Source organism: Cricetulus griseus (assembly GCF_003668045.3).
Source record: "Cricetulus griseus strain 17A/GY chromosome 1 unlocalized genomic scaffold, alternate assembly CriGri-PICRH-1.0 chr1_1, whole genome shotgun sequence".
Lineage (NCBI taxonomy): Eukaryota > Metazoa > Chordata > Mammalia > Rodentia > Cricetidae > Cricetulus > Cricetulus griseus.
Window position 1 is genome coordinate 24984210 of NW_023276807.1, and position 27500 is coordinate 25011709.

The following is a 27500-nucleotide window of genomic DNA, read 5'->3' on the forward strand; positions in this document are numbered from 1 at the left end:
AATATCAACCTGAGATGGCCCCTCTCAAGAGACCCTTCTGGGGAAGGAATGGAGCCTATGGAACATGCCTTTACAGTTGAGCAGTTGGGGACTGGGACCATGCACAGGATTTCTCTGGAAAATGACCTAAGAGCTGCCTCAAGAAAAGTGCCCTGTGAGTGAGAATAAGTCAGGCTTTGGCACATGCCACTTAGCCAGCCCTGGCTATGAATATTACTAACCAATGAAATAATATGTTGCTTCTCCAGCTTTCTGATCCTACTTTTTAACCCACCTTCCATATTCCAAAGGTGAGAAATGGGATACAGCAGCCAGAGAAAGGACTGTACTTGTCTAGCACTCACTTCTGGGACAGGACTGGATGAAGCAGGCAGGATAAAGCTTGGCTAATTTAGACTGAAGTAGATTTTCTAAAGTACTTAAAAATAAAACTTCCAACAGCCAGAAATGATGGGAAGAAACAAAACATGGTTTCTTCCTGAGATAGCCTAGAACGGAAAGGAACCCCTTGAACAAGCTAGTTAGATGTGTCTTAACACCTTGCAAAAGGCACCCTTGGCAGTTTTGAGAGGTCCTGGGCATTCTGGTCTTGCATAACTTCATCCTCATTATTGCATGTTTTGGGTGGCTAACAAAAATTTAGCATGGCTATCTTCAATAGAAGAGCAGCCCTGGCTGTCAATCAAAGCTCAGTGGAGAGCCAGAAAGTGCTGCTTGTCTTCTAGATGAAGCTCTCTAAAAGGAATTCTTTACATTATACCCCAGTAAATACACAGATTTCATGAAAATAGGCACCATACGATGTACACTATTCCATCTTTTAAAACTTTATTTGTGACGATATTGGGTTTTGTACCAACTAGAAAAGAACTTTAGTGCTGTGCCAGAGCTCAGGCTCCCAGCTTTTATCCTACTAATATGTTTAGAATTATGCCCTAGAAAGCATATAGTGTATCTCGCTACAACATTGAGGGAAGTGGGTGGGTGGGTAGAGAGGACCTTGGCTAACAGCATCTGTGCTGCTGTGAACTTTATTTTCAACATCCCAAATGTTTCCAGAGAAGTCTATCATTCCTTCTGTTCTTCATCCTTCTACATCTGTAATAAGCTTTTCCAAAGAGTCAGAAAAAACTAAGTGTGTGTGCTGTGGTGTGTCGTGGGTGTGTGTTCTTGTGTGGGCTGGGTCTGCATGCTAAAAGCAGCTGAGGGTCCAGATCCAGTCTGTTGGCTGCATATTAAGGACATGGCAAGTTTGCATCTGAGGGCCAGAGAAGGCTGAATGGCAGGTTAAAGGGGGGGGTGTGAGTGGGGGTGGGGTGGGGGGGGTGGTCTCTTAGTCAGGGCAAGGTCAGTTTCTTTTCTATTCGGGCTTTCAAATTACTGCTGTGGGGATCTCCTTACTTTAAGGTCTGTTCTGTTTTTCTTGTCTACCAATGCAACTGTTAACCTCATCCCAAGCACCATTACAGACATATTCAGGATACTGTTTGACAAATTCTAGAACCCCTGGGCCCCATAAGGTAAAACTATCATGGTACCTCTGCCAATCCAAATAAGGCACCAGTCTTCCATTCTTTGAAAATCAATTTGCTTTAGACTTTAGTAATAGTGAAATAGAAGAGCCACAAAAAAAAAAAGAAAGAAATACAGCTTCGGGAGTGATGCAAATACTTGTGTGTGCGGTAAATACAAAGTCGATTTCTCAGTGTCAGTTCAATATCAAAAATTTATATCGCATCTTCTCATCCAGGTCAATTTGAGAAAGATCTAACAAAGTTATAGTAGTCAATCTTGCTTTCTCCGTGGGTACACATCCTGATTAACTGCAAGGGAACAAAGAGGAGAGGTGAGGCTTTGATTGACAGCCAGGGCTGCTGCTCTATTGCTCTTCCTTCAGCTTAACTGCAGAGCGCACTTACACATAAGGAGCCCCAGTTTTTGCCAACCCAAACAAAATTCAGCCTTTATATCCTAAGTTGACTCTACAGTAATACTTGGATCCTGGAAGGTAGGTCAGGTAGGTCAGACATTAAACCCGTATTATACATAGTGAAACCACAGCAGTAATATCCATTATTTATAAGGGAGTTGTCATTATCACAGTGCTTTCCCTTATCTTGAGGCAGTATCTCACTTTGTAGCTTCCACTGGCCTTGAACTCATCATCTTCCTTCTTCTGTATCCCAAGTGATGAGAATGTAAGCATATACTAGCAGACCCAGCTTCAAAATACTTTTATTGCTATATTCAGATATAACTACACTCTCCTAAATATCAGACTCCTGCTGTTGCAGCCAAATAGAACAATCTAGTTTTAGCACTGCTTTGAATGTCCCCTGGACTCAACAGTGATGGGTAACAGTGATGGGCTGCGGTTGTCTGTACAGCATGCAGCTCTGCCTCACCCAGCCCCTACCCACCCCACTTCTCAATGGCTGCGGTTCCTCCCTCATGTCCGCTCCCATGTCACCCAGTCTGAATGGCTAGAAAACAAAAAGTGAATTGGCCATAACCATCCTGTCAATCAAAGACTTCTAAATGGTGGGTACTTAGCCCACATGAACAAGTACCCTCCTTTCTGAACTTTCATACTCCTTGTCAACATTCTGTCTTTAAAAAGACCAAACAAAACCCTCTATCCTAACCTAGCTCCTTAAACAAAACCATTTCCTAAATGAACCTTTAATTTCCAAACATTCCCTCTTGCTTGAAAATTCCATGTTCTTAATCAAATGAGCATGCCTTGATATTAAGCTAGAGTCCTGGCCAGGGTGAAGGACATTTTGTTTTGAATTCCAAGGGGGTCTTGGCTATCGGGATTTGTAATCAGTAAAAGAAACAACACCCTTATTTAACAATAATGAAAATTCTAGGAGGAACACTTCCATGCCTTCTTCCCATCTGCAGGGAGCGAGCCATGTTAGCCTACAGACACTGCTGCCTTATCAGCTTCCATGCTAGTTCTGCTGATGGGCTGGCTTTGAAGGATCTCAAAGCCGGCAAACATCCTATACATGAACTCATCTTCGGGTCCCTTCTTGGCAGCTGGTACCTCAGGATCACCTATATTACCCTCCACCCCTCACATGCTAGTCTAGCAACTTCTCTGCTGTCTGTTCCCAGCCCCATCTTAAGGGACACCTGCAGCAACAATATGAACAGGAAGTTGATGCTATGGTGTGGGAAATCCTGTCCTCAGGACAGAACAGGAGATCTGATTCTTGTAACTCCTTGGGAAGGAATAACAAGTGCTTAGTCTCGGCAGTCAACCCAAGCCACAGTTCATACTGACCTCCTTAGTCAAAGAGTTATCGACTGGGACATTAAGATTGTCACAGACTTTAAAGAATGTCTCTTTGTCCACAAATCCTGAATTCTCCTTGTCATGTACTTGAAATGCTTCACGGATGTCTTTGCAGGAATGGTCTTTCATGGGCATCTGGACTATTTCTATCGGAGTCTCCAGGTCCAGTGCCTTGGGTTCTTCCAGGCCCTGTGCCTTGGGTTCTTCCAGGCCCTGTGCCTTGGGTTCTTCCAGGCCCTGTGTCTTGGGTTCTTCCAGGCCCTGTGCCTTGGGTTCCTCCATAGCTTGCTTACTATAAAGAAAACACAGAAATGATTGGAGATATATATGTATATTCATTCTTGACCAGTCTTCTCAGTGGCCAAAGCTCATATTTGGTGAAATCTGGAAAGTGTATAATAATAATAATAACAAAAAGAAAACCGGTTTTGACACACACTGACTGGCAGCTGCTGGTGACTGACCTCCACATCAGAAGGGCTGATCTAAGACAGTGTTTGAACTGTGTCCCTTCTTGCCATCAGTTAAATCATTTTACCACAAAGAACTGGTTCTCACATACCGCCATTCCCAATTTGCTATTTGTGGGAATCAGGTTGGCCTCTACTATTGCAGACCAACATTACCTCATCCAAACCCAAGTGTCTGAGTTATGCAGACAGTGAGTTTTGTAAAAGGTCATCTCTAGGAGTTGAGATGCTCTAGGCGATGGGCAGGAGTTTAGGCTTTGCATTATTGAAACCATGGAGAGACTGGTAGCAGAGCACTGGGAAGAGGGATGTCTATTCCTTTACAACAGGACATAGTGAGTAGAAGCTCAATTTGTACTTCCTCTGAGTACAAAGCTAGTTATAAAACTAAGGAATATTACTGCCAACAAAGACTCCCCCATATTCCTAAATCCTTTCAGAACAAAATACACTCAGAGAATCCCCTGTAAGCATTTAGGTTTTTCAGTGATAAGATAATGGACTTGAAGATGCTGTGTGTGACATAGTCCCAATATCACATTAGAGGCAAGATCAGAACTTGTGTCTCGTCCCATTTCCCATTTGGATCCTAATTCCCTCTCCCTGAGTCCCTCCCTCCAAGACTGCAAACCCCTGACTCCACCATGCCATCTCTGCTCTTCTTGTATATAATCAGAAATTTCACTGCTGAAAACAGTGCAGTGTAGCTCCTGCCTGATTCATTTCAGTTTTTAACCTTTCATTTGTCTCTGTGCACACATCCAGAAGAAGGCATCTGGTCCCTCAGAGTCGGAGTTAGATGGTTTAGGGATGCCCAGTTTGTTGCATGGATGCTTGGAGCAGAACTCTAGTCCCCAGGACTGCATACCAGCACTCTTTACTGCTGAGCCATCTCCCTGACCCTAGTTCCATTTTAATCTGCAGCTGCCATTGTGGGGTCTGGGGCAGCTGAAAAGTAGTGTGATTCTTCAGGATTTTTTTTTTTTAAATAAGAGACGAAAATCTAGCAATGATTCTTTTTTCTTTCTTTTTCTTTTTTTTTTTTTTTGAGATGTAGTCTATGAAGTTTCAACTGCCCTAAACTATTTAGACAAGGATGGCCTCTAATTCATTGAGATTGCCTGCCTCTGCTGCCTAAATTCTGGGATTAAAGGTGTGCACCACCAAGAGCAGCTTCTAGCAGTGAATTTCAAACAATACATCTTGAGAAGTAACCATGGACTGCATGGAAAGACAATTCACTAGACTGTTCTGATCAGCTAAAATGTCCAGAAATAGAAAATGAGCTAAATAATTTACACTTTAATCAAGCAATGCAAGCAACTGACTGCGTCATTGACACTGGTTGTTAGTGAGAGATTTGAGGCACCTAAGTGTGTATAGACTGCTAGCTTTTATATAAAACTTACAGAAGTATAAAGATAGATATTTGAATTGAGGGGGGTAAGTAAACTGCTTTTTAAAAAGAAAAGACACCGAGTGTGGGGCTGGACTCATCAGCTAAAAGCACTTGCTCTTGTAGAGGCCTTGGGTTCTGTTTCCAGCACCCATGTCATGGCTCACAGCCACATATAACTACAGTTCTGGGGGATCCAGGGCCTTTTTCTGGTCTCTGTGGGGCACCAGACACCCATGTGATACACATCTATGCATACAGGCAAAACATACTAACGAATAAATATTAAAAAAAAAAAACATGAGGCTGGAGAAATGACCCAGCAGTTAAAAATGCATCCTGTCTTTGAGATGACCTGAATTCAGTCCAGCAGGTCAGACTAACTCTAGCTCCACGGGAAACAACACCCTCTTCTAGCCTCTGGGACCTGCACTCGTGTGTGCAAACCTTCTCACTGACACATACACAAAAAAAATAAACTAAATCTTTTTTTTTTTTTAAATGAAAGTCATAGTCTAGCTGGGCGGTGGTGGCACACACCTTTAATCTCAGCACTCAGGAGGCAGAGACAGGTCAATCTCTGAGTTTGAGGCCAGCCTGATCTACAGAATGAGTTCCAGGACAGCCAGGGCTACACAAAGAACACCTGTCTTGAAAAAAAAAGAGAGGGACACACACACACACACACACACACACACACACACACACACACACACACACACACACACAAAGAGAGAGAGAGAGAGAGAGAGAGAGAGAGAGAGAGAGAGAGAGAGAATCATAGTCTCCCGTGAAAACAGAGGGTATTAAGTACATGGATGGAAAATGTAATTACTTAATGTATTAAATTATTGATGCTTCATAAAACATTCTAAGATATCTGAAATGTTCATGATAAACTGCAAAAGCCAGTCAACAGCACCCAAGGAGTATTATATTTTATATGTATATTAAACAATAAAATATGAGAAGTAGTCCTCTCTGGTTTATGAGTTTGTTTGTTTGTTTGTTTGTTTCAAAATAGTTGTACTCACTTCACTCTGTTTTGTTTTCTTTGTTGTTCTTGAGACATAGTCACAATATGTAGCCCACGCTAGCTCTTAACTTCAGCCCTCCTGGCAAGGCTTCCAAGTGCTGGTATTACAAGCATGTACTGGGTTTACTCCCTTAAATTTTAAGCAGATACTACTTTTATAACAAGACAAAAACAATAAAGATTTCACCAAATTCCCTGGTATAGAAATGGTTCCTTGAATCATTTATGAGTATGGTTATCTTGTTAGACCCCTGGAAAACTCAAGTATCCGGGGCCCCAGGCCACGTTCTCAGTCATCCCAATCACCAGGCAGATTCGAGAGCTTGATGCAAACTGCATGAGGCTTTATTGTAATTTAACGAGCTAACCCCATGGCGGATGGCTAGCAAAAGACGACTCCTAGGTCCTCCCAAGAGATCTTATAGGACAGCATAAGGGGAGTGTCTAGGAGTATGCACAGGCTCACGATTGGTGTGCCTCCAGGCTTGGAGGGCTTGCCCTGTGTTGATTGGTCAACTGGTTGTTATGGCCCATAGGCCCTCCCAGGGTGGTTGCTATGCTTTGTGCGCCATTGCTGTGCACTTGTCCGTAAAGCACACCCAGGGTCATAAAGCATAGCGCCACCAGCTAACTTCTGATTGGTTCCTTGTCACAAGACAGGCATCTGACTTTCTAGTGACTAACTTCTGATTGTTTCCTTGTCACAAGGCAGGCATCTGACCTCTAAGTGACCGAGGCAAGTTTATGACAAGCATGTGTTCGGCTGTTATGGCTGCTGAAAGGGGAGCTGGTCCCTTCAATCTGATTCATATATACTAAATGGAGTTGAACAGGCAGGGGGCCATTTAAGTGACAGGAAGCACCCAAACCTCCACATGCTGACAGGAGATAAGGTCTCCTGCCTGTCACACATCTCAACATATAAGACTGAAGTTACAATTATCAGATCATTTGAGGGGAAGACAGTACCTGTCTCTTCCCTGAAGAATCCAGATACCCATTTCCCTTCAGACAGCAGAGAAAACACCCATGCAGTGTGGAAGAAATGTGGGTGGGTGGCAATGGGTAGTGCTGCCTAACTTTTGCCAAAGCCCAATATGGCTACCTGTGTGGGTGTGGTATTCCCTGAGGCTGGGCTGCTTCTCTGAACTGTGTTTGTCACTCTTGTTCATAGATGGATTTATATAACACTTTAAAATGTTTTGCCTCATTTCTATTTTAAAATGAATTTCTTAAGGTTTTCTGAATATCAGCATATCACTTGAGATGTTTATTTTCCTAAAACCAGTTTTATTTTGTAGTTTTTTAAAAGTGCCCCCTTTTACAACTGCGCTCACCTGTTTATATTTTTTCGTACACGAATTTAAACTGCTTCAAAAAGTCATGAATGTTGGGTTTTGTTTGTTTGTTTCAGGTGAGATGTGTTTACTGCGAGAACTCTTCTCAATATTTGATTTTTCTAGTATTGGTTTGGAGTGATACAGCCCAGGCAATGAAATGAAAAAAAAAAAAAAAAGAGGTTTCTGGTAGATTCTGGAAAATACTTTTTAACTTTTTTGTTTGTTTGTTTGGTTGGTTTTCTTTTGTTTTCTTTCTTTTCTTTTTTGACTTAGGATCTCATACAGTGCAGGCTGGCTGTGAACTCCCCTCTCCAGCTGAGAACAACTGTCTGCCTCCAGCTATTGTAGTACCTCTCTCTCTCTCTCTCTCTCTCTCTCTCTCTCTTCTCTCTCTCTCTCTCTCTCTCTCTCTCTCTCTCACACACACACACACACACACACACACACACACACACACACACACACACGGCTAAACCAATGGGAGATTGTTTGTTTCTGCTGTTACTGTTGTGGGTACCAAGTACATGCAAATGTAACTCTCATTGACAGCTTGCTTTAAATCAAGAATAGGGGCTGATATTGAAATGAGAGAGGTACTGTAGGGTCAAACTAAAGAACAGGACAGCTTATTGGGTATGGTTTAAAATATAATCCGGTCAAGAATAGAAAGGGCGGAGCTAACCTGTGTTTCTAGCCTCCTCTGTCAGGCACTGTGCTGGTGCTTCCCGAATCATCACTGCCCTTTATCTCAGCCTTGGAAGAGAATAAGGGGAAGTAGAGAAGAGGAGCAGGTGTGCTGGGAGAGGAAGTGACAAATGGCTTTTCAGTTGTAAAGAGCGTTTCAAAAGACCGCAAACAGACCAAAAAAAAAAAAAAAAAAAAAAAAAAAAGAACGAAGGTATGCAGGTATCAATTCAGGAGAATGGCTAGGACAGAGAGTGACACACTGATGTCTAGGGAGATTAGAGGAGGCAAGCAGGAGGACAAACCCAGGATCTTGAGAAGCAGCAACCTGGACGATGTAAATCGGAAGATGTACCTGATAGGCTCTCAGAGGGGAACACCAGACAGACCTGACTCCCCAGATCAAAGCAGAGGTTTCCAAAGGAGCAATTAATACTTCGTGTACACCAAACAAGCTAACTGGGAGGGGCGGGATCAGGAAACTGTGGAACAGGCCAAATCTAGCTGAAGACTGGGACACACCCACTGCTGTCCAACTACCTTTGTCTGTGGCTGCTTTCATGCTGGAAGGGTGGGGTTGGGTATTTCCAAGAGATGCTATGACTGAATCCCTCAGCATCCGAGCTTCTGCAAGCACAAAGCTTGCCAGCCTCTGCTATAGATCACAGCCCCCAATTGTCTCCCATATTTGCTTAAGCTAATATTAGTGTAAGGTCTAATGCAGGGGCTAAGCTCAAATATCAGCTGAATTAATGAGTGAGACTATTGTGTTTGAAAACCATCAGTGACTTTCAAGAAAACTATTCATGAAGAGTGTCTGGATTCTTAAGCTGCTAGGGAGAAAATGGTCACAGATGCACAACAGAAGGCTTGCATTTGGAGGAGGTGAAAAGGGATGATCATGTAGACATTCTAAAGTAAAGACTAGAGAACTTCGGAAGTGCCCACTGTGTTGCTTGATCTCACATTTGGCTTTTTTTTTTTTTTTTTTTTTTAAGGCTTACCTGTTTAATGCATATGAGTATTTTGCCTGTGTGAATGGGTGTATACCACATGCATACCCGGGACTCATGGAGGAAAGAATACAGTGTCGGCTCCCCTGGAACTGGAGTTAAGGATAATTGCGAGCCATCCTGTGTATGCTGGGAACTGAACTGAACTGAACTTGGGTTCTCTGAAAGAACAGCCTGTGCTCTTAATTGCTGAGCCATCTATCTCTCCAGTCCTTGATTTCACACTGGAATTGCAAAGTGATCTTCCAAGAATAGGGGCTTGAAGACAATGGGAGAATAAAAGAGACTACCTGGAAACATCTCCAAGGGGAGAAGGAAGGACTGCGGGGCTCACTGAGTAGGAAAGGGGTTCACCTGAAGCTGAAGGGCACCAATGAGTATGCTAAGAGGAGGAGGAGGTGGTCTCCATACAGATGTGTGTTCATGCGGACCAGACAGACAGGTTTCGTGTTCAGAGTGGGCTTATGAGCCATGCACATGTCTTTTTATCCTCAAATCTGAGTTCACAGAATTACAAAGAAAGGCCTGGAGAGAAAGCTCAGTGGTTAAGACACTGACTGTTCTTTCAGTGCCTCCTGGTTCAGTTCTCAGCCCCCAGATAATGGCTTACAACCATTTATGACTCCATTTCTAGGATACCCCATGCCTTACTCTAGGCTTTGTGGGTACCAGGCACACACATGGTACACAGACATATAGGCAGGCAAAACATCCATACCTGTAAATTTTTTTTTTTAATTGTAAAGAGGATCCCAGATGCCCTAAGAACTTCAAGCTGAGATAAGTATTCACTTACTTTCCTGAATGCTATGCTAATTTTCCAGCCCAGGGAAAACAATGGCTAGCTACTCCAAAATCCATCCACTTGGGATTGTCACCTGTCATATAAATACACAGACCCAAGCTGGGCAGTGGTGGTGCACGCTTTTAATTCCAGCACTCTAGGGGACAAAGGCAAGTGGGTCTCTGTGAGTTCAAGGCCAGCCTGGTCTACAGAGTGAGTTCCAGGACAGCCAGGGCCACACAGAGAAAGCCTGTCTGGAACAAAAGAAAATACACAGGCCTGACAATGATGCTTGGGAACGTCTTAAGATTATTAGTTGAATGAAGGATGTAGAGTTGGTTATAGATTGGGATAGGTAAAGGGCCAGAACTGGAAGGGCTTGAAGACACAGGAGTGTGACCCTGAGATTTAAGTCATCCTCAAGCATTTCCCCTCGCAGAGCAACTGGAAGAAGTGAGGATGGAAACATGGATAGCAGTGGACCCCTTCCTCTAAAACCTGCTTACCCCTGGCTTTTATTGGTATGGAGGTCTCAGAGCCCCTTGCGTACTTTCCCTCGTTGCCTAATATAAAATAAGAATTTGCTAGTAACATGCTTAAGCAAATAGCTCCCGGGGTCTGCTGGTATTTGCACAGACACAGGAGAATAGAAGGGGACCCTTTTGAGATGTAGTGGAATTGAACAATAATGGCCTTGAATACCAAGTGGGTTCTTAGTGCTCACCATGTGGCCTTCCATTTTCCTAGAAACTTCTTTAGTTCTCACGTTCCAGACTGGAAAGATGGGGACGTTAAAGGGAGAAGGGAGAGGGCCCAAACCCTCACCCTCAGACACCTGGATTAAACTTCTCACTGAATGGCATCAAGTCCCCTGCAAAGGACTTGAAATCCCATTTTTGAGAGAAATCTTGCAAACAAGAGAATGAACAGGTTTAAAATCAAGACATGTGCCTTGGCTCCGTGTGACCTGTGATACAGTAAGAATCCCTTTGCCCTTCCTGCGCCTGTGATTTAGTCAGAACTGCTTTCTTTTCTTTAAATATTTGTAGTGCATCCCATATAAGCCACCTGATAGCCTCTGTTAATTAGGAAGAGGTCTGTTTATTGATCTATTTATTTTTGCAATGCTGGAAATGAAACACCAGACCTCACACAGGCTAGGCGAGGGCTCTACCTCTGAGCTATGTCCTCTATCTCATTTTGCTTTGTTTTAGAGACCAGGTTTCACGAAGTCCACTAGGCGTGCCTTGACCCTCTCAGCAGCTGGACCATGGGCCTGTGCCCTCAAGCCTGGCAAGGAGAGCTCTTTAGAGAAAATAATTATACCGAAATATTTCTAGTTAATCGTTGAGTAATGTTTTCATTAGCCACCAATGACTCTCCCCTCAGAACCCTGGATCCTCCCCAGGAGATGCCTAACAGTCCGTTTGTTCCCAAACCTCTTCTCTATCCCCCTTCTCTCCCTCCTTCTCCCCTCTCTCTTCTCTCCTCCCTCCCCTCTTCCTCTTCCCAGCACTCTCTCCTCCTCCCTTCATCTTTCTGTCCCTCCTCTATGCCTTTGCTTAAATCTATATAAAAACTATCTCTTGCTCTTTCTGCTCTTTCCTGCTTCTCTTTCTCCTCGTGTCTCCCTCTTCTCTTCTGTCCTCTCTGTGTCTCTGTGTCTCTTTACCTCTTTTCGCTTTCCTTCCCCCTCCCCTTTCTAATAAAACTTTCACTCAAAATAAATATCTCTGTTCATAAACAAATCTCAGCTTTGCTTCATACAGACTCGCCTAGAAATTCTTTTCATCAGCACCGGGTTCTGGTACCCCTGAACAGAGGACCCAGAAGAGAGCTCCCCATGCTACACAGCAGACAGTGCCTGACCATGTCACCCGCTCCACCGATACAAAGACAAATTCTTCGCCACATTGAACATCTCTGGAATTAACATACATTTTTCAATTGATGGTGACTATAGATTATAATTGGCCATAGTTTTTCTGTTGCAGTAGCAACAGAAAACTCTATTTTAATTTGGTGCTCATTTCCCTTATGCTCCATGTGTATCCTATGTATTCAATAAAATAAGACATGTCACAAATTCCAGTTCCTACTGTATTCCACGCTGACATAAACAATTAGAAAGACTTGCCAACCACATATTTATCTGTGCCTGTCCCCTTAGCTTCTGACTTCATGTCACCAAGACCAATGTTTCCAAGAAGAATGTCAGGACTGCTGGGGTCTCCCAAGACCCCTGTAAGGTTCTACAAGGTGAAAAAAAAAACAACACTGCCATTGTTTTATCTTTTCACTCCTCTTTTCCCACAAGCACACAAGAATTTTCCCAAATGTTACGCAATAAATGATGTTTTCTTTCTGAACCGAATTTAAAAACATAAGAATTCAGCTGTCTCCTTTTAAGAAAACCACATATTAAAAGGTATTCTCAAAAAACGTAAATTCTAATTCTTCCCCACGGTTATTTTTGTTTGGAAAACAGAAAACATGGTTATTTTCCTCAGAGTGTTTTCTTTTTGTGGTTCAGTTCATAGTGTCTTGACTAGCACGTGTAAGGCCCTGAATTTGGTCCCCAGCATCATACAAAACCAGGAATGGTGGTACACATATGCCTGTGATCCCAGATTGTGGGAGGCAGAGGCGAGAGAATCATAGTTGTAGGTCAGCCTCAGCTACATATCAATTTCAAGGCTAGTTGGGAACACATGCAACCCTATCTAAAAAAAAAAAATAAAAAAAAGTTACCTTTGTTATTATATTCTTTAAAAAAATAATTTACATTTTCAGATATACTATCTAATATGCTAAAGCTAAATATGAAAAGATTAAAAGCTCTTAATGGTCCTGTTGTGGTTTGAATGAAAAATGTCCCTGTGATGGCTTCTCTTGGTTGTCAACTTTACTACTTCTGGAATTAACTAGAACCCAAGCAGGTGGGTACACCTGTGGGGGGTTTTTTTAATTAACATTTTTTGAGGTGGGAAGATTCACCTTTAATCTGGGCCACACCTTCTGCCTTGCTTCCTATATAAAGGATATGGAAGAAGGAAGATTTTCTCTTTGCCTGTTTGACCTTGGTCTCAATGGCAAGTCCATGCCTTCACTGGCATTACAGAATATCCCTAGTTCTTTGGGATTTTGGTGTATACTGAAGATTAGCTGAGACAGTCAGCCTTGTGTAGTAATCAGCTACTGGATTCTTGGATCTGTTGGTAGACAGCCTTTGTTGGATAGCTGAACAACAGCCTGTAAACCACTCTAATAAATTAACCCTCTCTTTCTCTGTCTTCTGTCTCCTCTCTCTCTCTCTCTCTCTCTCTCTCTCTCTCATATAAGTTATATTCACATCTCTATATTCATTCTCCCTATATATTCATCCTATAAATTCCGTTCCTCTCTGTTCCTCTAAAGAACCCTGACTAAAACAGTCCCCATAGTGTATCTTATCACTTGGTTCCCAGTTGGTGGCACTGTCTGGGGACATTGTGGAAGCCTCTGTAAGGTGGAGCCTTGCTGGAGGAGGCACATCACTGGGGGTGGAGATTAAATATTTCTGGTCCTGCCCCACTTCCTGTTCATTCTCTTTGCTTGTTGCTTACATTTGAAGATCTGTCTCCTGCTCCTGTCACCATGCCTGCCACTTCCTGCTATGCCCCCACAATGGACTCATAGCACCCTGGAACCATAAGCCAAATAAACTCTTCTTTCTATAAGTTGTCTTAGTCATAGTATTTTACCACAGTAACAGAAAAGTAACCACTCTATGTCTACAGTATTTTTTTTAATTATGAGTGTCCTGAAACTAATATTTTTGAGGGTAATTGCCCTGGATAAACTGTGCTTCTCCTCAGCACCAAGTTCTCTCTGCTTATTCACTAAATCCCTTCCATCCTGTCTCTCACACTTCAGCAATTCTGCCCATTTCTCACACATCGGTCAGTTCCCTTCCACACAGAATTTTACATACCCCAATAGTTTTTGTGGTTGTTGCTGTTGTTTGAGACAGGGCCTTGCCTGTGATGGACTCAAACTTACAATAGCTCTGCCTTGGTCTCCCGATAGATGGGATCAAACGCAGGCAGCTTTCGTATTTTTGTATTTTTTGCTTGTATGTTTTCCATCTTAAGCCAAACACAAAACAAAACTTTCAGCTGACTCCACCTCCTCTACCAGCTACGGTCCCATTTCTCTGTCCTCCTTTGTACAATCCTCCTCATAAACACCGGGCAGACATCTCATCCAGAGTGCTTCCCATCCTCTCTTACGTTCTCCTCTTTTGAGCTTTCCTCCCTGTCTAATGATACTGGAAATCCTCATGGAAGTCCTCGGCTCCCTGCAGAATGCTAGCATGCACCTGCTTCTATTTTATCTCCAAAATATAAAACACATTCCAAACCCAAATCTCTACCACATTCCCCTATCAAACTCCTTCTTCACCCACAGTTCCCATCTCAGTTGAGGGTAAGTCCTTCCTGGTGCTCAGGCTCCAATCTCAGAATCTTCTCTGACTCTTTTAACTCACATCCCCCATGTAGCTTACCTTCCAATACATTGGCTCAGCCAATGAGATCGCTTCTTCACTTCTCTGACCTTCGTGCCCTGCCATCTCCTACAGTATTGTTCCTCTCATGCACACACTCTCTCTTCCTTCCCACTCCCTCTCAATCTCACATAGCTCAGGCTGGCCCTCAAACTCCATATGTAGCTCAGGCTGGCCTTGAAACTCTTCATCCTTCTTCCTGTACGTCCCAAGTGCTAGAATTCAGTTTGCACCACCACATGTGACTCTGACTGGAGTATCAGTGCAGCAGTGGGCTAGGTCTTTAAAAGTATATATTACTCTTCTACTCAGAAACTCCCAAATGGATCTCTGCTTCATTCAGAGGAAGTTGGTATCTTCCCAAATACCCGGTGAATCTTATGCAATCTAGCCCCTTGTTAATTTTCAGTTTTCTTATTAATTTTCTAATTTTAGCACTTACCCATCCTCATCTCACTCACGCATTCCAGCCTCTCTTCACTGGTCTGTATCTTGCCAGTTACTTGAGCACGCTAAGAGGAGCATGCTACCTGGCAGGTCTCTGTACCCAATAGTCCCACATCTACACATCTACCCAGAGAATGAACTCCCTTCCCTTCAAGGGTTTGCACAGTGTTGCCCTCTGAGATGTCTCCCCTCTACCAAGCAAGTGCAAACCACTGCCAACTTCCACAATTGCTTGCCACCTATATTGCCTTTATTTTTATACAGTATTTATCATTGATTGTACTGTATGATTTACTTGAATTACACCCTATCAATTCCTGCTTAGGTCAGTCCAGAAAGACAGCAGTTTCTTATCTATTTTGATAAGACTGATGAGACCAGTGGCCTAGGGATATCACTGAAGCAGATGTGGCAGGCATTCATTCAATAATTATTTGCTACAGGGAAAAAAAACTGGAAAAGTGCTAAGATAGTAGTTATTATGTGAAGTCCAAGAAACAGTCTACATCTGCCTGACAACTCCAACCTGGTAAAGGAAAGTTGAAATTCTAAAACATCATTACTCATTTATTTTGACAAGAACTACTTTCTAGCCAGGCGTTGGTGGCGCACGCCTTTAATCCCAGCACAAAGGAAGCAGAGGCAGGTGGATCTCTGTGAGTTTGAGGCCAGCCTGGTCTACAGAGCGAGTTCCAGGATAGGCTCCAAAGCAATACAGAGAAACCCTGTCTCGAAAAGCAAATAAACAAACAAAAAACAACAAAAAAAATTACTTTCTAGAGGTTTGCAGGGATGGATTGGTGGGTCAGAATGCTTGTTATTCGAGCATTCAGGTATGAGGAACTCAGGTCCCAGCACCTGTGTAAAAACAAAACAAAAAATCCTGGGGGCAGCTGCACCCTCAACCCCAGTGCTGTGGGGTACAGAGACAAGGGGATCATTGGGTTGCTGGCCAAGATCCAGACTGTGTAAAAGTCTGTACCTCAGAAAAATAAGGCGTAGCATGACAGAACAGGATTACTTAAAGATCTCCTCTACAGGTGAGTGAACAAGCATGTGTACCTATGTACCTATGCACTCAAGTTCATGTATACCACATACTCACACAACACACACAGAGTAGACATGCTTTCTGAATAGCTTGCATGTGCCAAATCCTGACCCTGGGCAGTCAGTCAAACGTACGTTTCTGGTTCTGGTGCAGGAACATCCTGCTTTTGGATGCGGCTCTGGATTGAGGCGAGGGCTTCTGGTGAATACTGGGAAGCGTTGCTCTCCATGTATTTTAAAACGTACTCATCTGTATCAAGGATGATGAATCGATGGCCGAACACTGCAGAGAGAATAACGGTACACTTAGTTCAGCTTTGCTTCTCTCATGCAGTCAGGAGCAAAATAACCTTCCAGCAATAAATCCACAGATAATCATTTGTGGCCAACTAGTGAATTGATTTGTTTTGTTGTTGTTGTTCTGTTTGCTTGTTTTTCAGACAAGATCTCTCCACAAAGTCCTGGCTCTCCTAGAGCTCGCTATATAGACCAGGTTGGCCTTGAACTCACAGGGGTCCACCTGCCTCTGCCTCCCAAGTGCGGGGACTAACGGTGTGTGCTACCACTGCCTGGCCAGATTAGTGCATTTTGAACAACTATGTGCATTAATATTCAGTGGTTTCCTCAGGTTCCTCATGTTAACATCTAACAAATGGAGTCAATAGATACAATAACACAGTATCCACAAATGCCATTGATTTATAGTTTAACTGACACGTAAGGAGATTAAGAATTGGAAGCGCAAATACAGCCATATTAGCATCTTCTCAGTTAGAACACAGCCCAGTTGCTTCTTAGGCTTAAGAATACATGAAGTCACAGCTGTGAAGAGTCCATTTTCTAAGTCACCAGGAAACTCTGAGCCACGTTTAGGCTTACCGTCAATCACGGCACCGATGAAGAAGTCACTTGGTCCATAGTAGATAGGGTTGTCAACTGGAGAGAATGATTTAACAACTTTAGTCCTGCCCAGGAATTTGCCTCCGATGATACCAGAGTTTCGAACAGGAGGTTCAAAGATACTGATCATATCAGTGGCAAGAAAATAAGAAAAGATAAATCGACGGTCTTTATCTTCTGGGATAGGGGATTCCTAGGAAGATGGAGAAAAGAGAATATCAGGGTTCATGATCTTTCCAGGAACCCCAAATGAAACCAAGCTGAATTGATATAAACATGACATATATTGAGGGTCTGGGTTGAGACAGACAGGCTCCATTTTGGGAAGGCAGGCCACCCTAACTCATATCTGCTTGATTGCTGCCTTGTGGGAGTGCAGGCCCAGAAGAAAACTCTGGGTTTCTATTTAAGAACTTCTAGGCTTTAAAATGTTGACTTGAGAGTCCAAAGACAGAAAGAGAGGAAGAAGAGCTCCAGCAATTCGCAAGGAGATGCAGAAGAGAATCACAAAAGCAAGTACCTGAAAGATACCAGGCTGAGCACAGCCTCCCCAGTCACATGGCTCCCCATTAGGGGGAGGGGCAGGGGAGTCTCACCCAAAAGGGAAACCAGACTTGACAGAGCTCAACTACAGAAGAGTCCCCAGCTCAGAGGAAGTGGCTAGGCACAATTTTGAGAACCTGTTGTTTTCAAACTGATTTATCTGGGGGCCTGAGAACAGACAACATTCACAAGTGTGGAGTCTGAGCTTGCAGCAGACCCAGTGAAAGACCCTTGGAGACTCAGGCCCCCAGGATCTCAGCCCAGGACCGAGGCCACCCCAATCACCATGCAGAGGAGAAAGCTTGATAAAAACAGCACAAGGCTTTATTGTAGTTAGTTGTTTAACGAGCTAACCCCAACCCCATGTTAGCTAGGGTCTTTCATCCACCCACCATGGCAGATGCTAGGAAGGACAACTCGAAGCGTCTGCATAGAGATCTTATAGGGCAGCGTAAGGGGAGTGTCTAGGGGTACGCACAGGCTCACGATTGGTGTGCCTCCAGGCTTGGAGGGTTTGCCCTGTGTTGACTGGTCAACTGGTTGTTATGGCCCATAGGCCCTCCCAGGGTGGTTGCTATGCTCTGCGCGTCATTGCTGTGCACTTGTCCGGTAAAGCACACCCAGAGCCGTAAAGCATAGCGCCACTAGCTAACTTCTGATTGGTTCCTTGCCACGAGGCAGGCATCTGACCTCCTAGTGACCAAGACAAGGTCATGCAAGTACGTGTTCAGCTGTTATGGCTGCTGAAATGGGGAGCTGGTCCCTTCACCAGTGGTGGTGCGGGGGTGATAGGGATAGAGACAGATCCAGTGAGCAGCTGTGGAGAGCAGGAGGGCTGGATGTTGGCAAACGAAGTGCAGGCCATAAGATCTCATCAAATGAGAATAAACCGGCTTTGTAGCCTTGAGCCCCAGGGAGTACAACATCCAGGGTAACCTATCTGCTGTGAGGTTCACTGCTGCAGAGTCCAAGAACTCTGATGTTCCAGTGAACTATGTGTGCATTCAAAGCTGTGTCCCTCCCATAGAGTAACTGCATCGCTTTCCATTGCAGTGAAAACACCAAAAAACAAAAAAACAAAATCACGAACAAGGCAACTGCAGCAGAGTTTGTTTGGGGCTCATGGGCATTAGATTCCATGATGCTGGAGCAGCTGGATTTGAGGGATCAAATCTCTAATCACTAGCAGGAGGCAGAGAGAACTAACTGGGAATGTGCACTGTTTTTGAAAATCAAAGTTCCATCCCTATCCACGCTGTGACAACCACCTCCAGCAAAGCCACTTCTCCACAGCCTCCCCTTACAGTGCCCAAAACTGGGACCCAAGTATTCAAATCTGGGAGGTATGGGACAGGCCTTCTGCCACTACAGGGCTCAGTGGTGCACAGTGGGTGCCTTCTCTACTCCTAAGGCCCATAGAGTCCACGCATGGCTACAGTATTAGCTACCCGGGGGTTATTTTTGTTTCCTTCTCCCTCATGCTGCTCTAGCTAGAAACTCCTGAATGAGGCTGAGCATGAGGTGAGTTGCCTCCCTTGTTCCTGGTTGCAGAGAGTATGCTGAGATTTTTTTCCAACATTCCATCACTCTGTATGCTGTTTACAGTAGAGTTCGTAGACGGATTTTATAAGATTACAAAAATTCCCTTTTTACTCTCCAGTTCTTAAAAAGTTTGTTTTAAAAGGTAATGGATTGATTTTAACAAGTCTTTTTTGGAACATATTTTTCAGTTTCATCCTTGAAATACAGTTCAAAACTTAAAATAGTTTTTTTTTTTTTTTTTGCGGGTGGAGGGGGGTGATTGTTTTTCATTCTTTGTTGAAATCCTCAATCTTGTACTTAATCTCCTTAAACATAAATATAATAAACAGATTTTTTTCAAAGCCTGAGTTTTAAAAAGTTTAAAATTTTGAACTTACATCTGTTTTTAAACTTCATGCTTTTAAATCACTTGCTACATATCAAAGGCAGTGTCTAGAGAGCTGGAGAGATGGCTCAATAGTTCACAGCACTGGCTGTTCTTCCAGAGGAGCTGGGTTGAATTCCCAGTACCCACATGGTAGCTTACAACCTTCACAACCATCTGTAACTCACAGGACCTGACACTCTCTTCTGGCCTCTTGGGCACCAAGCACATGGGTGGTGTATTGTTGGGGGTCCCCGTAGGCCTTCTGAACAGCAGAGAAATGGTCCATGAACAGTTAAGATTGAATCTCTGTTCAGACTGACTTAGGTACTACCTCTGGGCCAAAACTTCGAGTTCATTTATTTTAGCCATGTTTAAGCAAAGCACGATTTTGGAAAAGGTTTTCTGATAACAATTAACTTAATCCAGTGAGTACAGAAAATCTTAAGATATGTTTACATTGAAGTTCTTTACAAAGTACCGATGGCTTTGTCTATAAGATGGGTTCTGTGGACTTAGCAACAATGCTCAAGATAAAGGTGTAGGGAGAATGACTGAGGTGAACATAATGTCTGGCCCTAAGATAACACAGAAGTCACTTAGGCTGTTGTAAAGTACAAATGACTTCTCTCACAAGGATGAGTTTGATGGCCTACAAGTAATGCCCAGCATTTTAGGGGAAAAGGGTCTGGGATAAGTAAACATAAATTCTGGGGGATATGTGTGGAGCCTGGCTCATCAGACAGCAAGGGATCACCAGGTTGTAAACCACCCATTCCCAGAATTCCAGAACAGGTTAAACATCTCCTCCCTTTCCTGCCTTCTCCAAGGCTTAACTGTGTACACTAGGCTCTTTGCCCTCTATAGTACACAAACATACATATAGGCAAAACACTCATACACATAAAATAATGTAAAAATTTCAAAAGTCAACCTCTCTTAATCTAGAATTATCCTACCTTTTATAAATTAATATAAAATATATCCATGTAGATATCATAACTAGTACTAAAATTTGGTAAGATATAGTTTCTATTCTTCAGAAAATAAACTCTAGAAGGGTCTGTCAATACACAAATGATTAGAATATGTTATAGAAATTTATAATTACTTAGTAGAGACAAAATGAACACAAATTTTGAGAATAGAAGGCTAGATTATGGATCTAGGAGTGGCTCATGGGGAGTCAGGAATTGAGCTGGGTCTTGGTTCAGAAGCAATATACTCAGTACTACCTAACATTTCTGAAGGCTGGTTACCATATACAGTGTTTGCTGGACTCTGACACCATAACTCTATACCCTATAGACAAAATGAACAACTGTCCAATGTACCAAGACAGAAGAAAAAGTCTTAATGTGTAAAATTTGCCTCACCAGTGCAGCCAGATAGCGGAGCACCTTGTTGTCATTCACCAACATTTTAATGATATCTTTTTTGGGAGCTTTGGGGATGAGAGCAAAACAATTCTGAGCAGAGTCTTCAATGAGTCCATAGCCATTGTATGGAGGTAACTCCTGGAGACAAAGGAATAAAAGAAGTGAGGCTATCGGTATCAACATTACACAAGAGGTGACTGTGAGTGTCTCCTTCAAAGTCAGCTCAGTAATTCTTACTCAAAAGCAACTTCCGAAGGCTGCAAATTCATAGCCCACCTGGGTTACAATATTAGACCTTGTCTCAAAAATAAACACCCCATTCTCAACAAGTCACAGGATGAAAAAAAAAAAAAAAAACTAGATGACAGAGATCATCCCAGAGAGGGTATGCTTGACAAAGGCTTTAAGACAACTATTTTAAGAAATGCTCTAACAGGGTCAGCCCACACTGGTTGTGGTGATGGTGGTGGTGGTGAGGGAGGTAGGGGGGAACACTTGCCACAGAAGCCTCACAACCTGGACTTGAACCCTGAAATTCACAGTGGAAGGAGAGAAACAGCTCCCTAAAGTTCTCCCCTGACCACCACATACATACCATCACACACACACACACACACACACACACACACACACACACACACACACACACAGATACAATTGTTTAATGTTCAAAAAATTAAAGGGAGATGGGGAAAACTTCAAGAAAATTAAGTATAAAGAAGTGAAATATCAATCAAGACATAGAAAACCTAAAATAAAACCAAAATTAAATTTAAAAAAGCATCAGTGAGATGGCCCAGTAAGTAAAAGTGCTCACTGACAACCTGAGTTCAATCTCCACAACCCACAGACTACTAAGAGAGAAACGATTCCCATCAAAGTGTCCCCTTACCTCCATTTGCATGCTGTGAGCTCATTCACAAAATAAATTATAAATGTAAATTAAAGAAATTAAATTATAGAGCTGAAAATTAAAATGAAATTTCACTTTTAGGATTCAAAGACAGATTTGAGTAAACAGAATGAATGATCCCAGAAGGTGTGGCTGTGCCTGTCTGTAATTCCATCACTTAGAGCTAAGGATAGGAGAATCAGGAGTTCTAGGATAGCCTTGGCTACATAGCTAGTTCAAGGATAGCACCCTGAGAGGGGAGAGGAAGGGAACAAAGGGGGGAAGATGGAAGGAAGGAAGGAAGGAAGGAAGGAAGGAAGGAAGGAAGGAAGGAAGGAAGGAAGGAAATTCCTGAAGTTAGGCTAATGCAAACTACTAACTCTGAGGACTATAAAGAGAAAAGACTGGAGAAAAACCAACTAGAGTTTAGAGCATCCATGGGGTGCTCTTAGGAACCAACATAAGCATTATGTCTCATAGAAAGAGGAGAAAGAGAAATTCGGAAAGAGTGTGTCTGAAGAAATAATACTTTACATTTCTTCAACCAGATGAAAGACGTCAATAAAAATACACAAAGAGCCTGTAGATGAGTCCAAGAACTCACATTGTCATACACACAATAACCAAATGTTCCAATGAGAAACAGAATCTTGAAAGCAGGGGAGATTTGACTGGTCACACACCATAGGATTATTAGCAGATATCTCCCTAGTAACTTTGGAGACCATAAAGCAGTATACATCCAAATTGTAAAAGGAAATAAAGCACAACAACAGCGAACTTTGTAATTAGCAAAGCTGTCCTTCGGAAAGGAGGGACAGAGCATCAGACATTCTTCCACAGCCGCACTGAAGACAGGCATTCATTCTCTAGGCAAGAAAGAGAGACAGCAGTTTGAGGTTTGGTGAAGAGGTCATGTGTGCATCAGCCCTTTTAGCCTGAGCCTGCGCACCGGAGTATATGAAGGTCAGGATGAGTTCCCCACCCCACACTCCAGCAGCTGGCAATAAGAAGTCTATTAAAAGATGAAGCCCTGGTTATCTCTGCTCTGAAGAACCTGCCCATGGAACTCTTCCTACCACTATTCAAAGTCGCTTTCGATGGCAAACAAACAAGTATCCTGACAGTGATGGTGGCAGCCTGGCCCTTCCTGTGTGAGCCCTGATGAAGACCCCTGACCTGGAGACCTTGAAGGCTGTGATGGGTGGTCTTGATTTGCTGATTAAGCAAAAGGATAGACCTAGGAGTTGCAAACTAGAAGTGCTTGATCTTCGGGATGCTCAACATAACTTTTGGAAGGTGTGGGCTAGAATAGAAGTTGGTGTCTACTCTACAGATCTCGTTAGTGAGACCCAACCAGTGGTGGGTCATCTCCTACAACAGGGAAACCAGGTTGTGACTGTGATGATGAACCTTTCCCTCAAGTCCAGTCATCTCTGTAAAAACCTAAAGTATTTCCACTAGTGGGCGAAGCAGAGAAAAGATGAGCTGCAGGTGGTCTGTGAAAAGCTGGAGTCTAGGGCCATCCCTGTCTATAAGCCGCTAAAGCTGCTGGAGGGCTTTGAGCCAAGCTCTATACTGGAGTTGGAAGTGAATGCACACTGGGACCTGAGAACACTTGCAATGTTTGCCCCTGGCCTGGGCCAGATGAAAAACCTCAGAAACTCCTCATCAATGAAGTCTTCACGCCTTTGAAATGGATTAGGAACCAAGAGATTTAAAGAATGGTGTTTTACAGAGATCATTTCCCAGTTCTCCCAACTCAAAAAGCTCCAGAATCTCTATTTGAATAATGTCTTCTTCCTGAAAGAAAGACTGGACCAAGTGCTCAGGTCTTTGGAGAGTCCCTTAGAGACCCTTGCAATCACTCGCTGCATGCTGTCAGAAGCAGACATGAGGTATCTGTCCCAGTGTTCAAGCGTCCATCAGCTCAGACATCTGGACCTGAGTGGTGTTAGCTTTATAAGGCATCCACTTTTAGGAAGACTGCTAGAGAGACTGACAGCTACTCTGCAAACGTTAAAATTGATGGACTGTATGCTCATGGACTTCCAAGTAGGTGTCCTCCTCCCTGCCCTGAGCCATTGTTCCAGGCTGGTTGAGGAGAATTTTGTTAAGAACTTCCAATCTCCATCAAGCCTTAAGAAGCTGCTGCAGCACACTGCCAAACTGAGACATCTGACTCTGGAGATGTTCCCTGCCCCTGATGAAGTCTATGATGGCAATGGTGATGTACTGCCAGACAGATTTGCCCAACATTGTTCTGAGCTCTTGGAAACACCAAGGCATGTAGGAGAGCCACAACAGGTCTACTTCGTGAGTAGGAGATGTCGACATTGCCATGAACCCTGTGTCTATGACCTGGAAGCCTGGGAATGAATGATGAGAGATTACGGCTGGCCTCTGAGAAATGAAAGCCAGGACTCAAGTGACTCATTAGAGACACAGAACATGTCTGTTCAAAGGTTTTGGAATTATTTGAAAATAATATATTTTCATTGATTCAGATGAGAGAAGCATTTTTGAACATTAACTTTGAAGAAAGAACTGGTTTGAGCATACAATATTCTCATTATGCAGCTGCGATCAGTCTTCTATGGCCATTATTTCCCCCACCATCCTTAGCATTATAGCCTCCAATAAGTTCAATAAAATGCTTTTGAATGAGAAAAAAAGGAAGCAGGGACAAACTGAGATATTTCTCTGTGAACAAAACCTGGGAGAGTCAGTTACTACTGCACCTGCCTGGCAAGCAGTGTTTCAGGTACTTCTTCCAAGTTAAGCAAAGTGACAGGACACTAGACAATCCTTGAATGGTTCCATAACAGTGAACACACAGAGGTTAACTGAGAGACATTACAAACTAATTACACATAAGTATTCTTATGATTTGAGGTTATAATATTATTAATTTCTCTGCTTTGTCATTTAAGAGAGCTAGAGATATTGCTATGTAATAGGGAACTTGTCTACCATGTGCAATATCCCAGATTTGACAGCTACAGTTAAAAAACAAGACAAAAAAATCCTTCATGATATGGGACAGTAATTGACTTGAAGTAGGGAAACCACTTGGATCTACAAATATACTTTGGTTTAATACCATTGAACTAGATACTTTAATGTAGTTAACATAGTATGCTGTATGCATTTGAACATCATTTAAAATGGGAAAAATTAAAACAAATTTCAAAAGTGGTACGTCTTTCCTATGAAAATAAAAGTTAGAGCCACATAAGGACTAAGAGAAGGAAGTTCTGTGGTCATCCCCTTGCTCTGCATTCCCATGCCCACAGAGAGAGACAGTGTCCACAAACGATATGGCAGCTGTTTCGAACAGCTGTTTCTCAGCCTTTATAAACAGAGGTTATGCACAGAAATGTAGATACTTATTCACCTAAAATATTCTGTGGGCATTTTCTACGTTAATATGCATAGGCTTTACTTTATCTTTTATGAGTCTTACTATTTTCTATTAGTGTGGGTAGATGTATTTTGTCAACCTCGTTCTTCAACCTGCATAAAACATGGATTTCTTTTATAGTCCTTCAAGCATATTTGGTAGCCCAAAGATAAACAACATTCTAAAGAATTAAAATGACCATAAATAGCACTTCAAAAAGGTGATTCTGCCTGGCTTTTCTATCAACGGTGTATGAAATCTGCATTTTCAAAGAGACAAACAAACACTGAGTATTGAAACATCTTTAAAAGTGAGCAGACTATAAAACCTCATTATTGTCACTCTATTTTTTTTATTATAACTAGAATGTGGGTGTTTTCATATGGTGATGGGCTCTTTGTATTCCCCCTTTTGTTAGCCTCTATCTATCACATAGGAGTCATCCATTTTTATTGGGTTCTTTCCCTCAGTTTCTACATCGTTTTCTTACCACACTTGGGACTTCTGTTCCATTACCTGTTTTACAGGAGGTGGCTCTTGCTTGCTCACATCAATGCGTGGCAAATTAGGCATTCCAAACTTGTCGCTGTAGAACTGCCGGGTGAACGAATCACAGTCATAAATGAAGAAGGTCCTCCCAAGAATAGTGAGTGGCTTCCCCACAATGAAGTCCTTGGCAGTGTACCACTCCAGCACCTCTTGATCAGAGATTTCTAGCACACACTGAGGGAAGTTCTCTAATTGGAGACGGGGTTAGAGGGATGATGAAAAGTACATGGGAAGACAGCTTAACACAAGAACTGGGTATTCTCGACAGCTAGCTTTGGTTAAGGGTTGATTACCTGCTGATATGTCAAAGGAATAGAAGGTTGTATATTCAATCCTTCACAAAATACACAAATAATATGCCAGATATTTTTCATAAAATCTCTCTTTTACATTCAGCTGCACGATCATCAAAAGCCTCCAAGATGCAAAGAATTAATACTTGGTTATATAAGACATAAAAGAGAGTTGGCTCTGAAAGGGATCTAAGTTACTTGGTTCAAACTCACCACTCAGTTTTCCAGGCATCACACAATTAGGGTTACTGGTGTACAGAATGCACTGCTAACTACTGTAACTACACAATTAATTGTGCAAAAACGACTCCTACCTTTGAGGAGAAAATATGTTTGTTTAGATAGACAGTAAATAAAAACATAGATAATGGGTTCTTCTCCACACATACACTCTCACACCCACAGTCACCATGGCTATCAGGAGAGCATGACATGGTCATACACATGAGGTAGGGGCAAAAACAATTAATAATTACAATAATCCACTCACATAGGAATCACCTTCAAATACTGAATGAATCTCGAATTTTGGAAATAAGTCTAGTTTTATCCGTGTGTTGCGAGAACTAAGGGTCCATTTATTTCAGATGGATTTAATGCAGCAAGGCCTTTGTGAACAACACAAAGTGGAGTACCACACTACATAACCATTGACACAAAGCTGGAATGCATGGAGGCAGAAGCAGGGCAGGACTCTCCTGATGGTAATTACTGAGATGGAAAATTAGAAAAAAAGATGGGGTTTCTGAAGTGTGATAATTAAATGCTCATTTAGCAGCTCTTTCAGTTTTCCAATGGATCCATAAAACATAAAAATGTATGTATTAATAGGGTACCATGTGATGTTTTGATACATGTATATATTGTACAATGATTAAATCAGGGTAAAATGTGTTGATGTTTTATTACTCTATGGTAAAAATAGTCAAAATGTTTTGTTTGTCGATTTTTCTCCTTGTTTTGTCCTGTTTGAGACAGGGCCTTGTTATGTAGCACAGGCTTCCCCTGAACTTGTAGCAATTATCCTGCCTTAGCCCCCTGTGGGCTAGCACAAGCATGGCCAGGTAGGCTGTCATAGCGTTTTGAAATATACAGTATGGACTTGTCTACGTCATGCTGCTGTGCCGTAGCACTAAACAAGTTCTTCTCATCTCTCATCTCTCTGCAACTTCTCTGTTCTGTGTGTATGTGTGTGTGTGTGTGTGTGTGTGTGTGTGTGTGTGTGTGTGTGTGTGTGGTGTATGTGGTGTGTATGTGGTGTGTGTGTGTGTGGTGCGTGTGTGGTATGTAGGTGTGGATATTTGCATGCATGCTTATAGGTACACATTCATGTGTGTGCACTACCCATTTGGAGGCTAGGGGTCAATATCAGATGTCTTCCTTGATTGATTAGACGGTCCGGCCAATGAGTTCTAGGAATCGGCCTCTTTTCTGCTACCATGCCCCAGCCCTGGGGATACAATGGGGTAAGCTGTTGCACCCACCAGGCTTTATGCTCAGGATCCAAACTTGGGTTCTAATGCTTGTACAGCAGATTCATTTCAGACTGAGCCCCCTATCCAGCC

At 42.7% G+C, this 27500-nt stretch overlaps 1 protein-coding gene and 1 pseudogene across 1 annotated transcript in view; one reads left to right on the plus strand and one right to left on the minus strand.

Moving 5' to 3' along the window:
- Window positions 1-1341: 1341 nt before the first annotated feature.
- The window catches only part of Efhc1 (EF-hand domain containing 1), a 41971-nt gene continuing 15812 nt past the window's right edge, over window positions 1342-27500 (minus strand). The window contains exons 6-11 of the mRNA XM_027392788.2: window positions 25610-25830; window positions 20796-20936; window positions 16950-17163; window positions 16206-16353; window positions 3293-3596; window positions 1342-1823 (exon numbers count right to left, since the gene is read on the minus strand). Of these exons, the coding sequence (XP_027248589.1) occupies window positions 1752-1823; window positions 3293-3596; window positions 16206-16353; window positions 16950-17163; window positions 20796-20936; window positions 25610-25830 (1100 nt within the window). The 3' untranslated portion in view covers window positions 1342-1751. The remainder of the gene's footprint in view (window positions 1824-3292; window positions 3597-16205; window positions 16354-16949; window positions 17164-20795; window positions 20937-25609; window positions 25831-27500) is intronic.
- Window positions 21825-24069, plus strand: LOC118239630 (annotated as a pseudogene).